A 14,482-nucleotide genomic window follows, 5' to 3' on the forward strand; every position below is an offset into this window, starting at 1 on the left:
AATGCTGTGTCAAATTTCAAGAAATAACACGATACACATGTAATCCGATAAAGACCTAAGCGATCCGGTAATGGCTGAATCAGTGTACCATAAAATTCGCGCTGTAAACAAATAATATTTTTTCGGAAATTTAAAATCGCTGGCATGTTTCAATAGGAAAGACATGTGTCTATCTAGGTTTGATGGTTTAATTACTGAATGCATGGTTTACGTTGAAATGAGACTCGAAGTCCTTAGCTATCCGTTATACACCAATCGTCTGTATCATTATTATAAAAACGCCAAAATGGGATACAACTTGAACGACTTGATTTAGGAATACGGTATGAAGGTATGTCCACAAAGATTTCTTCACGAGTAATACTTGCTTGATTAAATTTATTTACAATTCCCGTTCCATTTTGTTGCTAACTGATACATATTTCGTGAATGTTCAATGATTTTAGATGATTTTCCTATTGCTTTGTATATAGAACGCTTCATTCCATTGAAGCTTTTGAAAACTTTAATATATGCAAGGATTCATCATACAAATGAGTTTTACATGCGGTCATACGATAAGCAAATTTCAATTACGAATATAATTAACACGTCCGCCTTCAAGGAGGCATAACGAATGCGTCACAAAAACACTGACGAAGTACATCGGTATTCTCCGTTGCAAAAAAGACCAATCAGAAGATGTCAAAGCTATCGGAAACTGTTTGATTTTTTAATAATACATTTTGCGGAGACTAATGAGCCGCCCGGCTAGCTCAGTCGGAAGAGCACTGTTAAACTCGGGGTTGTCGGTTCGAGTACCACGTTGGGTGATGCTTCTTTTCCCTTTTATTCAATGGATTTACTTAATTCTTGAACAGAACACCCCTTTGGACAAGTCCTTTCTGTTGAATTTTTTACATTGACCCCTGATTGACATCGACCTTTAGTATCCAATTGCTCAAAAACTAACATTTGTCGTATCTTACTTGATACTGAATGGATTTACTTTATACTTTGACACACACGGAGGGCCGTGTACTTAGGCAAGAACGATCCAGAAACCTTACTGTACTAATTAGAAATTACTGCAATGCTTGTCTTTATCAAATCTATGTAAAGTTTGGAACTGGGTAAGTGTATTATATCTTCGCAGTTTAGCTATCAATTGGCAAATACGACAATGACTTGTTTTAAAAAGCAGCATTTACATTTAACCCCAATAGCTTAATCATGTAATGTTGACAGCCCGTCACCCTCCCTTTCTTCCATCTGTTTTCTTCAAAAAAGGTGCTTGGTGGACATCACGGTGTATATAGTGTTTTAACGGCCACAGAATGTGAGCAAAATCGCCCCACCAGTACTTTGAGTACTTTGATTATTATTACGTGTTTTGCATACTGAAAAATAAAATCTTAAAGAAACTTGCCAAAATCGAATTTATTCTCGCATGCGTTAAGCATAAAAATAATGCATATTTCTTGTTGTATTAAGATTGCAAAATTCACACATTATAGGATCATTCTTATATGGGGATTGGAAAGAGGTGGAGCATGATAAATGAAATTAATTTAAATATCCAACATTACAGTTTGATATCAATTGATAATTATTTTCACTTTTCAAAGGTAATTAACTACAGAAGTGAGACAAATGTATTTGTACAGATGTCGCCTAATATAACATCGACAAATTGAAATTTAGACGACTAACGCATATCAATCAGTTTAATTAATCAAAAAGCAATTAAGCAATGAATCTACTGATGCCCTAACGGAGTTAAACAATTTCCGATACTTTATATAAAATATTGTTTAATCCTGGATAGATGGTATCCTTTCACATGGAAGGGAATATACACTATCGATGAGGCAATATAGTATAATAAACATTAGAAAAAGCTATTTGTAATAATCAATGATCCGGATGAATATATGCTAGTTAAATATTTATCATTAGCATCACACATTCTTAACTTGAACCCCTTCGAAGCGTTTTGCTTGAATTGCGATTTGCTGTATTTACGATTTGCTTGGATTGCGATTTGCTTTTTATTATTTTATTATATAACTTATACAATAGTTTGTTCAGTTACTAAAAACTATTTTTATTGAAATGCAAGTGACCGTGTTATGTAATTTGTATGTAAATACGTTGAGTTCAGGAAAACGATTATCATAGAATTTAAGTCAAACAATTATAGTAATTTTCTAAATAATAATAAGGTTTTCCAGAGACTGTACTTGCCAAACACATCGTTACATCATGTAAATGAAAGCACTTCGTGTATACATAGTTTGCATTATACAATATCTCATAACTGGCAAACAATTAAATTTTCTTTATTTGGTTTATTACCAAAAATATTAAAATTAAGTTTTCACAGATTATTTTCACAGCAACTCGCAAACCACCTTTGCTATATTCCTTTGTACAGCATTTTATTGATCTGCTTGCAGTTAACCTTGAACATCGTTTTGCTGCTGGGTTGTTGTATATGGCACTCGGGGTTTGTGGCGCTTCAATCTACCCCTTTCCAGTCAACACCATCCCAACAGCCGTTTTGTAAAGTTCAACTAGAGGCTAACACAGAATCATCAAAGTAACTTCTTCATGCCGAATACTTCTTTCTATTAGTTTATTTTTAAAGGCTTTGTTGGAGAGCCTGCAGAAGCAAATATATTTGTGCGGCACTTTAAAGGGGCCTTTTCACGTTTGGGTAAATTGAAAAAATTTGTTTCAGATTCGCAAATTTTCGTTTAAGTTGTGATATTTGTTAGGAAACAGTATTACCGAACATTTACCATGGTCTAAAATAGCCATTATATGCAACTTTTGACAATTTAAAAACCCGAAAATTATAAAGCGTTGCAACGCGAAACGAATTAATAATTTGAAGAGTTCTGTTGTTGTCGTTATATTTTGGGAAACTACGATGATTGATTATATAAAGTATAAAATACGCCTAGCAATCCATCCGGAAAGATGGTCGAGTGGTCTAAGTCGTAGACTTTTTACTCCAGGACTCCAGGGTTCAGTGGTTCGAGTCCTGCTGAGGGTTACCTTTTTTTTCTTTTTACAATATTATTCTTGATTTTTACTGGAGCTTTTTATATCTGATGCTTATATTTATCAATATAAAGCATTTCATGACAAACTTCAAAACATGCCAAAATCTGTGAAAAGGCCCCTTTAAAGCAACATAAAAAGCCAAAATTACGGACTATTTCGTAAAATATTTCATAAAATAAAGTTAACCCTTAAAAAACAGTGTTCCTTTTAGCAATAGCCGAAATGTCAACGAGATGTGGTATGGTAACATAGATTTAACGAGATTTATCCCAACATTTACGAGCGAACGCGAGATTGGCTTCTGAAAGCTCATGAGAATAACGTCGTGCTTCCGACGCTTCCCGAAGCCAATCTCGCGTTTGCTCGTAAATATTCGGTTATAATCGCGGGAATTAACATGGAATATATTGTAACACAAAAAATGAAAACGAGAATTTTGTATCTCGTTTAATCTTTACTTCTATATCGCGTTGAAATTTTGGCTATTTCTATATGGAAAACAGATTTTTGTTTGCGTTTACTTTATTATTCGAAATATTTTACAAACTATTTGTTGATTTTGAGTGTTAATGGGCTTTTAATGTAATCAAGAAATAACTGTTTTTTATTTAGTTTAAACCTATTTATTTTAGCTCGATTGCATTCAAAGTACATCCTACTTAATCGAAACGTCCTCGAGTCCGTTTCCTGGGCCTAGAACAAATACTTGGCGTCTTTGGGGGAGATCTAAAGAACGCTCCAACAGTGGGGATCGAACCCGTGACCTACCGGTCGCTAGTCGAACACCATTTACATTTCACCACGGCGAACTGTTTCTGTTTCTTAAATGCACACAAAAAGCTGTCTTATGTTTACTTAAACCTAAAATATAATTAAAGTTTTGAATGAGTGATAAATTACCGTTTGTTAAAACGAACATATAATTAAAAGTGATTTTTAAAAAATAAGTATAAAATATAAATACAAATTTCATATAGTAATACATTTAATTATTTTCAGTCGTTTTAATAGCATACTAAGCGTTGTTAGTTTTACATATCCCATATTCAAGCATTCTGCCAGCCATCCCAAAGAGTCACGCTTCACTTCTCTTGCTGTTGGGATTCATCGGCTTTTCCCTTCTTATCGCCGGAGCTTACAAGGCATCACAGAAGTACATTTTCCACGATGACGGAAACTTTGACACTACGTTCGACGCCGGAGGGCGCGTCGGCCTTAGTCTTACCGCCGTCACTGTGACATCACAATTGTTATGGCCTTCAGATTTCTTGCAGAGCTCAACATTGACAAGCAAGGTATCAATTTTAAAATTGCATTATTACAAGCTGCAATTCTGATTTATAAGTTTCCGAAAATAATTGTAAAACTCCGCTGATCGCTGTAATATAGCCATCTCTGCAAACAACGGTTTAAGGGATCTTCTGAGACATTTTGTTACATAAAATTGTGAAAACTACGAAACTACGAAACATATATAATTTAAATAGGCCATAATGGTTATAGCAGTAAATCCAAGTTGAATTAAACTGTTTGCTTTCACTGAGATTCGAACCCGAAACCTTGAGCTTTAAGGTGCAAATGAAAAATGCGCTACTACTAGACGCGTTTGATATCAATGTAACATGGTTAACATGTTTTGGATTATATGGCTTTGATTTTGAAAATTGTCATTTTGTTTAACCGTGAACAAGTCATTTTAAAGTTATGCCTCGTAGATGAAAGTTTCATTTACACTTTTTGAAAGAAAAGGTCTGTAGTGTATTTTCAGACTTGATTTTGATTCCTTAATATCGTTCATACATATGCTACAAAACTTGTTACATACTTAAGGGTTTGTTTTATCAGGCGCGAATAATGAACTCTCTGTTTGTTACAGATTGGGATCGGTGCTTGCCTGTGGTCATCAATAGGGATCGTTGTCGGCATGTTTATGTTTCCTGTGTTCTCTCTGTATCTTAAATCTCGCGCCCCCGGGGCAAAAACGTACCCCCAGGTATTAAAAACAATTGTCGACGTTTCATAGCGTATGTGTATACGAAGTAAACAGCAGACAAACAGAAATTGTTTATTATTTATTATTAATTTTAATATGCCTTTCTAATTATAAAATACATGGCTAATATATAATTTATAATTGTGCATATTAGGGACTTTTTTTTTCGTTTCAGTAATTATTTAAACAAATTTCCTTAAATAATTGAGTTTTGTTATGATATTTGATTATTCCGTTATCATACGATTTCAATAAAGATATATCTGAGGCATGGTACAAATCGAACATTCTTTGCAATCTAATAGACTGATATGTAATTCTTATTCTAATACTTATTTGCCTTGATTATCTTCTTTCAGATAGCATACGCAAGATTTGGAAAGTCAGCGCACATTATGTTCTGCCTTGTTGCGCTTTTCTCTAGTCTTATTGTGACCACAAATATGCTTATGGCCGGAAAATCGACATTAGAGGTTCTTGTAAAGGACACAAACAACGAGTTTATATTCCTGGTGTTAGCAGTACTATTTGGATCATACTGCATGATCGGTGGTCTCAGAACCACGTTTTATATATCGTACATCAACACTGCACTGACCTTTATATCATTGTCCGTGTATGTCCTGTACTCAGTTTATTATCCGCCAGAAGAAAAGAAGGCACACACATCATTTCAGGCGTTTTACAACGCTGCAGTTTGTGTCGAAGGTCCAGACGGTAACTCTGGTAATTCGTTAGCGACGTTCCAGTCAAAATCAGGAATTGTTCTCGGAGTAGTTTTGCTTTTTATGACAACATCAATAGTTTTTACTGACCAAGCCAACTGGCAGAGCCGAATTGCAGCAAAACCATCCCAAGGCGTTGTAGGCTTCTTTCTTGCCGCGTACACCTGGTTTTTGGTCGAAACTGTCCTCGCCATTACGACATCTATGACCTACCTCTCACTGAGCATGACGAATTCAACACATATGTTATCTGCAATAGAGATTGACAATGGTAAGTTGGTGCATTTTTAAGTGGAAGTTTTGTTTACACCTTGCTTGAAATCAAATATGATCTCGAATTAATGATTATGTATGGATTAAAACAAATGTTTTCTTCAACAAAAGGTTACATCACACCGTACGTAATGCAGTTTATAATGGGGGACGCTGGTGCATATCTCTTACTTACGATGCTGATGATGACGCTAATGGCTACTGGATCTGGCGAAGTGATGGGAATATCATCCATTCTTATCTACGATGTCTACAAGACATACGTCAATCCATTCAGGTATTAAAAAAAGAACTTCAGATATTGATAACATTTTTTGTTAACCGTCATTATCTAAAAGAAAATGTAACTAATCAAACAACCGGATCTATGATAAAACCAAATACATAATACTATTCAAAAGTAAACAGTGTTCTCCATGACTTTGATATTTATGATAAATTAACAGTCGGTATACACAATATTTGTTAAAAAATGATATGGTAAAATCGCGTGTAAATTAACATTTGTTTACTTTGAAAAAAACAACAACTGTAATTCAATTTTAAATCAAGTCAATAAATTTATGTGTACGTTTTGTACAATTTTTGGCACAACTCCATTTCAAAGGAATCTTAAAACTCCTACAAGCTGTATCTTATGTGGCAAAGAGAGACGCCTCACTGAAAATCAAACAGATGATGCAGAAACAACGTGCACATGCACATCAGTTATTGGATGCAAAGATTGCGACGAAGATATAGAATTACGTGATAAACATGGAACGGAAAAAGTCACCTATACATGTTTGACGCATGGCGAATACAGAAAGTATGAGGATGGACTGATGAGATACAAGGTGTTTTAGAGTTTTTGTCCATCCATTTTGCAATAAGAATTTTAAAAACATTTATAAGTTAAGATAATTTCAACTCTCAGTAATTCTATGAAAGAATCGAAGATGTAAAGTGATCAATACCAGAGGTATATACAAACTTTTAATCACCGAAAGGTTTTAACCACCTTGTTGGACTTCTTATTGTTTTTGTATTTCTTTATCTGTTCACATTTTACTAAAAATCACATTTAAAAATGTCGGACGTGACCAATAGTATCATTTCTTTGAAATAATAGATACTTTTACGCACTGAAAGAGATGTTAACCCATTTATGCCTATTGGACTCTCCCATCTTTCTAAATTGGATCAATTTATTTCCAAAATTAGGGATGTCTAGTATATTTATTTCTATATTTAGACTATTTCTTACAGAAATTTCTTTAAGCAAACAGCGCAGACCCTAATGAGACGCCGCATCATGCGGCGTCTCATCTGGGTCTACGCTGTTTGCCAAGGCCTTTTTTCTAGACGCTAGGCATAAATGGGTTAATCAAACGTAATGTATGTTTTTATTGTTAAACGTTACTTAAATATTTTTTATCATAGTCCTGGTGCATGCTGTGTGTTACCATTCTCATTGTGCCGTACGGTCTACTCATATCCGAAACGAATTTGAATGTCAACTGGGCCTTTCTGTGTCTACAAGGGTTAACATGTCCGTTCTTGGTACCACTGCTTGCTACCATATCCTGGTCAAAAACAACGGCCAAAGGTGCCATAGCTGGTATGTATACCTCTTTACGAAACAAAAGGAAACAAATGAACAAGCAAATACAAGCGACGACTGTAAAACACTTTATGTACCGTAAATTATATTTTGTTTATTTGTAACCGTATGTTTTATTGGATATTAATATAAACGTTTACACAGTTGCACCGTATTGATTAAGCTATAACTATTTAATTTATTATATCATGACACATAAACGAACTTTTAATACCAATTTTCTTTTTGCATTTGTTAGCTTGAATTAGTCTACGAGTATTTTTAAGGTTGCGTTTCTGGATTGACGGCATCTCTTACTGGACTGATGATCATGGCGTCTACCTACGAAAATGGGCTTGCCAATTTTTACGTGAACACCGCACAAGACTTCAGCCTTTTGACTGCTACGATTTCCGGTATAGTCGTAAGCACCATTGCAACTATAGGTGTCTCACTCTGTACCATAACGTCAAATTGGACAGACGAAAAAAGCGAAATGGAATGGGCAAAAACAATCAATATTGACAACCCTCTAAGTCCGTTTCGTTTGGTCTACGAGGAGGAGTTAGCTGAAATTGAGGTCGGGTCTATTATAACCTCCACGATAATGGATATGGTATTCCGGAAAGCTCGTTTGGTTGCAATAGTAGGCGGGGCGTTGAGTCTTATCTTTTTCCTTGTGATATTACCCGCAGTTGCGCTAAATTTTGATATCCTCACTTTTGAACAGTTTTCGTCATGGCTCAAGACGTTCCAGATATATTGCTTCGTGTGCACCTTTGCAGTGGTTGTTGTTCCTCCATTTGAAGAAGGTTATCAGATGTGGACAAGGTATCAACAAATTAAGGCCATCAGACGCAAGAAAACACTGGAAACGAAATCGAACATATCATATCAAGAAGAAGAAGAATAGTGTTGAATATTTTACATATTTTCATTAAAACAGAAAAAGTAACAGCCCTGAAATCAGGCGGTGGGTACATTTTACCGAAATGGGATGTTTTTGCAGATTTTTATCGATATGGGTCTTCATGTTAAAACGATGTTGATAACAATACATAACACTCAGGCAGTTTCTTCCTGTGTTTATATTGAGCTTTTCACACTTTGAAAACTTGTGTCTGATTAAAATGTCATGAGTTACTGATTGTTTGTTGCGCAAACATGTGTCAAATGGTCGACATTTTACGTATAATAATTAAATTAGGCTCTGCGTTTCACGATATGCCAACATCATGACTGTAAAACACACAATGTCACACTGTTTTTGTTGTGTCTCGTGCACAATCTGAAGCACAAAAGCATAGAAGATATCAGTTAAATATCACTTGCATCCGGTTTAAAAAAAAGGAACGAACAATTTTTTTTATTGATAAACAAACATCCTAAAAATTAATTAATTTAATTAATTATCACATTAAAACGGTATAATGAATACATGTCTCGTTAATACTTTTGAACTTGAATATAATTAATTTCTTATTTTTGTCAAATCGTGATAATATTGTGGCATCAACGTTGCTTGTCACATTTCGGTGGCGATTGAATACGTTTGAGATGCGCAACAATATTTCTTGTAAACGAAATTACGTTTGTGGACAAAGAAATGAAGTACTTTCTGGTCAACGTTTAGTTATCTCATGGTATCCTTAAAAACGCTTATTTTTTCAAAATTAATTATAAACAAATCGGACCTGCGAGCTCACTTGCTGGAGCGCTGGACTACAAACCATATGATACGACACATAACGTGTATGGTTATTCGGACATGAAATCCTTTCTACACCAATCCTCTGATTCCAGTGGAGCAGTTATGAGTTTGTGCGCTTTGTGAAAAGTGTGATTTGTTAAACAGACCGATGTGGTATGACCGAATACTATTGAAAACGGCAAAAACACACAGCACCAATTAAAAATAGAAACAAACAATTATTCACTATTTTACTGTTTAATTACATAGATATATATTTTAAATATGTATTGTCGGTTAATATATGATATCATTGAAAAAGACAGATAACGCTGTTCTGCAATTTATCAGATTTTAGGTATTATTGAATTTAACTCATGGTAAATTATGTCCGAAACAAATCGATGTCTTTACATGTAAAGAGATTCAGTAAACGATTTATATATCTAATTTAAAGGTGGGTTCCCACTGCCGATCCGATCAACATCCGAAATTTCCCGACCAAACCCGACCAAGCTCGACTAAAAAGGGTATACACGACTTCTTCTCGACCTCTTGTCGATAACACGCGACCCCCACACGACTCATTCGCGACGTCCACTCAACCATCTTTCCGATTTCCGCTCGATCATCTCGACCTATACGCGAGCCCTATACGATCTCAGCTCGACCAAGTGGACCTCAGCTCGATCGCCACCAGATCTTCACACGACCAGATCGTGATGGTCGTACTTCAGTCGTTCAAAGCGATCTAAAATGACTCGGGTACAGAGCTCGTGTATGGTCGAATAGCAATCGGTAAGTGATCGTGTACGGTCGAGTAGCAGTCTAGTAAATCTGTACATCAAATCGAATAGAGGTCGAGTGGATCGTGTTGCGATCTAAAATAACTCGGGTAGAGGGCGAGCGGATCGGGTACAGATCGTGTAAAAGATGTCAATCCGATCGCCACTCGATTGCTTTACGATCAACTCGATATTCTACTCAACTAATACACGACCACTTCCCGAGCGCTTCTCGATCCATTTCCTACTCGACAGCTACTCGATATTTTTTTACATGTCAAAAAAAATCGGATAGGAAGCGCGACCAATGCCGACCTACCCGACCGCCCCGACCACTCATGCCGACCGAACCAGATCAGTACCAGACCGCTTGGTCGGGCTTGATCGAGTTGATCGGATCGGCAGTGGGAACCCAGCTTAACGGGACTCTATTTTCACTGACAAATGCCAATCACTGTCATCTTCAGAGTTGCAGGAATATTTGTTTGACCAAAATATTATTTATTGAAAAACACACCATTTTAAGTGAACAAGTACACCTTTATTCAAGCATTTAAAGCCAACCCCATTCACAATTTTTGTTTAAGTTTGCAACAACAATAACAATGGTTATACTCTGTGTTTTTCCCCCCGGTAAAATGGAATGTGATGTCAGATCCATAAGGGGTGTCCAATTCCTGGGTTTAATAAAAATGTACAATAACGGAACCTAAATGTTGCTATGTGGAGGACACTTAACTAACAATTATCAGTCCATTCGAATAAGTATATAACGGGGATTTATGAAAAACAATCGTTTAGGAAAAAGAGTATTTCGAAATATATTAGCGCCTTTGAGATTTCGATTCCACGTGTAAGCTATGAGTGCGAACTTCTTGTTTACTAAAATGCTTAAATGTTTAATCAAGAATGGTAGTATTGCAATGTTTCCGATTAATACAATTGTATCTATGAAGCTCTTTGATGACGCCAAAGTCAGAAATGTTGTAAAATTGACACATCTAGTTCATTTGGTTCATACATCTTAGTTTATGTAGCTGTGACCGTCGTAGCCCGAGATAATCAAGCATTTTGATTGTCTCACACAGTTAAAAATCAGTCAATTAAATGCATATATGGCCTTGGTATAAAAAACGTGGATAAAGAATTCATCCAATTGCAATGCAATTCGACTTGATGTCTTGAGCGACTTTGAAACATCGTATTTTAAACGTGTACTTTAAACTGCAATCATGTTCAAGCGGAATTTTAATCGGGAAAACTTACACGATACATATGTACTTTACATTTAGATGACAGACCATTTCGTCGTTAATCGATTGTTTGGTCTGAAATAAATATTCATTGAATATTGGATTTCTATGTATCTTAATTTTAGTTAAATATATTTGTTTAATAATAACACTCCTGCAAAATGTGTTGTAATATTATATAAGAGATCTTAGCAAAAAAAACAACAACATCGTGGCAACATTAATCTAACATACACGATTACTAATATACTTAGTATTTCCTATATAAATCATTAAGACACTCAAAGCAATGAAATTAATACATTTTTTATTTCAAACTGAAGCTTGTTCTTATGTGTTGCTGCAATTAAAACAACAATAAAAGACGCATTTCAACATACTATCGATCGTTGCACAGCAAACATTGATGCTAAAATATTCAGTTTTTAATGAACCGTTTCCTTTAAGCTACGAACGTGCGGATAGATTAATGTTATGGGGCGCAAAGATGAATCATTTGAGCTATGTGAGTTTAAGACCATATTTTAATCCGTCGTTAATGTGATTAATTACAATTCCGGTCATGACTGAATCTTCACGAAAGTATAGTGGTACGTACTGAGGAATTTGGTATGTTTAAGAAAACAAGATTTCCCTTTCTTATGTTCTCGTGAACTTCTAACTTGCGGCATGAACAAAACATGACGATGACTTATTGTGTCGAAATATGCCAAGTTTTGACATCATCGTCATCGACGTTATCATCGACATGGACATCATCATCATCATCATCATCATCATCATCATCATCATCATCATAACTTCTAGCTAGATTGTTTCAAACTTATCAAAACTGATAAATCTTTTCGACCTGTACATAGGTGTTCATTTCATTCGTATTTCCTGAATTATAGGCCCTTTGCCTATTCTGATTGGATGTATTTGCTTTGTTTTTTGACATCTTTTCCATATTTGATAGCCTTCTTCAAACGGAGGAAAAACAACCACAACAAATGTGCACACGAAGCAGTATACCTGGTACGTCTTTAGCCATGATGAAAACTAATCAAACGAAAGGACATCAAAACTAAGCGCAACTGTCGGAAGTATCACGACGAATAAGACGAGACTCAGTACCCCGCCCAACACTGCGACCAAACGAGCTTTTCTGAATACTTTATCCATAATTCTTGCTGTTATTATGGTACTGACATCAAGTTTAGCCAGTTCTTCCTCGTAGACCAAACGAAACGGACTCAGAGGGTTGTCAATGCTAATCGTTTTAGCCCATTCCATGTCGCTGTCTTCTTCTGACCTTATTGTGTTGGTACAGAGGGATACGCCTATTGTCACAATCGCGCTTGTGACTAAACCGGCAATCATGGAAGTCAAAAGACTGTAATCATGTGCGGTGTTCACATAGAAATTTACGAGTCCGCCTTCGTAAGTAGACCCCATAATCATCATACCAGCTACAGATGCACCAAGGCCAGTAACGCAACCTAAAATTGTTCAAATAATAAATTAGGTACATGTAAATGATAAATATAAATATTAGAATAGCGAATTATAATCTTCATGGTATTCTAGGTTTTAGCAACACACGTTATTACATACTTTAAACTACTTACCAGAAATGACGCCTTTGGAAGTTGTTTTGGACCAAGATATCGTTGATATCAGAGGGACCAAAAATGGGCAAGTCAACACTTGTAAACTCAGAGTCGCCCAATTGACGTTCATGTTGGTTTTGGTTACAAGAAGACCGTACGGTACGATTAAAATGACGACCCACACCATACACCAAGACTGGAAACAATTTAGAAGGCAATATATACGGAATATTACGCTAGTCAATTGTTCCAAGAGTTTGTATCACTCGAGTGGCTTGTGTGATGACGTATCACACGAGAGGCGGAGCCTCGACTGTGATGCGAAATAGCACAAGTCACGAGAGTGATACAAACTCTTGGAACAATTGACTAGCGTAATATTCCTTTTATTATATACAACAACTAACAAAAACAGTTATCAATTGTATTTTTTACTTTAAAAAAACTGACAAAACAATGACTAAAACGGTACGCCATAGTTTATTTAAGACGCGTATGAATACAGTTTATGTAAATTAACGTGTAAACATTCGAACCGGGAAAACACAGGTTTCCGACACGCTTACCTTAATGCCATCGTTAATCCAATGTTTATAACAATTAAGTTGACAACTTTAATCCGATGTTTATAACAAAAGCGTTGAAACAATATGCACTTCCACTTCTATCTTCCATGTCTTTATCGAAACTTAGTTTAAACCACACTATTTTATTGTATTCCTCTCGAAATACACATTTATGCATGATAAAAACACACTCCAAAATACGTTTTGAATTCGTTCGACCTTTTTAACAAATAGTTTACTGTTAAAAAACACCACGTCCGACAGGTCCTTAGAATTTAGATAAAACTATTGTGTTTCGTCACAGAAATGACGTCACACGATGTAATACGTAATATATTTCTTAAATATAAAATATTTTTATTTTCGGTGCGCGTAATGTGACGTCATTAAATGGGTCGAAGAAGTCCGGCTAGTATGGTAATACGGAATTGGAAACAGCGAGTAGCGTAATACGGGATCTTTTATTTCAACGATTGATACAACCTGTATTTTGTAAAAAGCATTACACAGGTATATAATAAAACCGATGTCACAAAGCTAACAGTGTGTTTTGCAGTGTGTCTACATACACGGCAATCGGATTAGGATGGTCTACTGCTTATGTAACGCGAGTAAAACTTACTTAATATGTAAATTGTAATCAACGGAACGTTAATTTACACTGCGTATCAGATTATTGTATAAACGTATTAAAGGGATGATTCTGATTCAATGGCTTTTGTTTATAACATTTCAATGTGTGGTTGGTCCTTTGTATATGTTTTTGCTGTAACTGTTGATGATGCCACGCACTGGGGCTTACCTTGTATCTCATTAGCCCGGGAGGCGGAAAACTGAAACGGGCGAGGCATGGTCAGGGGTGATAACCCCAAAAAAGGGTTAGGGTAAGGCTAACCCAAACCCTAACCCGACCCCTAACACTAACCCAAACCCTAACCCTAGCCCTCTAACCCCCCCCCCCTTGCGCAATAC

The 14,482-nt window shown here is 35.8% G+C and overlaps 2 protein-coding genes across 2 annotated transcripts; one reads left to right on the forward strand and one right to left on the reverse strand.

The window, feature by feature from the left end:
• Nucleotides 1-325: 325 nt before the first annotated feature.
• Nucleotides 326-8,711, forward strand: LOC127878857 (uncharacterized). The gene is made up of 9 exons (XM_052425382.1): nt 326-331; nt 2,439-2,581; nt 4,103-4,346; nt 4,928-5,044; nt 5,404-6,040; nt 6,154-6,319; nt 6,650-6,878; nt 7,465-7,642; nt 7,912-8,711. Exons 1-9 carry the CDS (start codon nt 326-328, stop codon nt 8,535-8,537), a joined length of 2,346 nt encoding a protein of 781 aa, XP_052281342.1. The 3' UTR covers nt 8,538-8,711.
• Nucleotides 8,712-12,330: 3,619 nt separating this feature from the next.
• LOC127878036 (uncharacterized) lies at nt 12,331-13,987 on the reverse strand. Its single transcript, XM_052424428.1, has 3 exons — nt 13,511-13,987; nt 12,963-13,140; nt 12,331-12,833 (listed from the first exon to the last, which is right to left on the reverse strand). The coding sequence occupies exons 2-3, from the start codon at nt 13,129-13,131 to the stop codon at nt 12,394-12,396; spliced, it is 609 nt and encodes a 202-aa protein (XP_052280388.1). The 5' UTR covers nt 13,132-13,140; nt 13,511-13,987; the 3' UTR covers nt 12,331-12,393.
• Between the last annotated feature and the right edge of the window lie 495 nt (nt 13,988-14,482).

Source organism: Dreissena polymorpha, chromosome 4 (assembly GCF_020536995.1).
Source record: "Dreissena polymorpha isolate Duluth1 chromosome 4, UMN_Dpol_1.0, whole genome shotgun sequence".
Lineage (NCBI taxonomy): Eukaryota > Metazoa > Mollusca > Bivalvia > Myida > Dreissenidae > Dreissena > Dreissena polymorpha.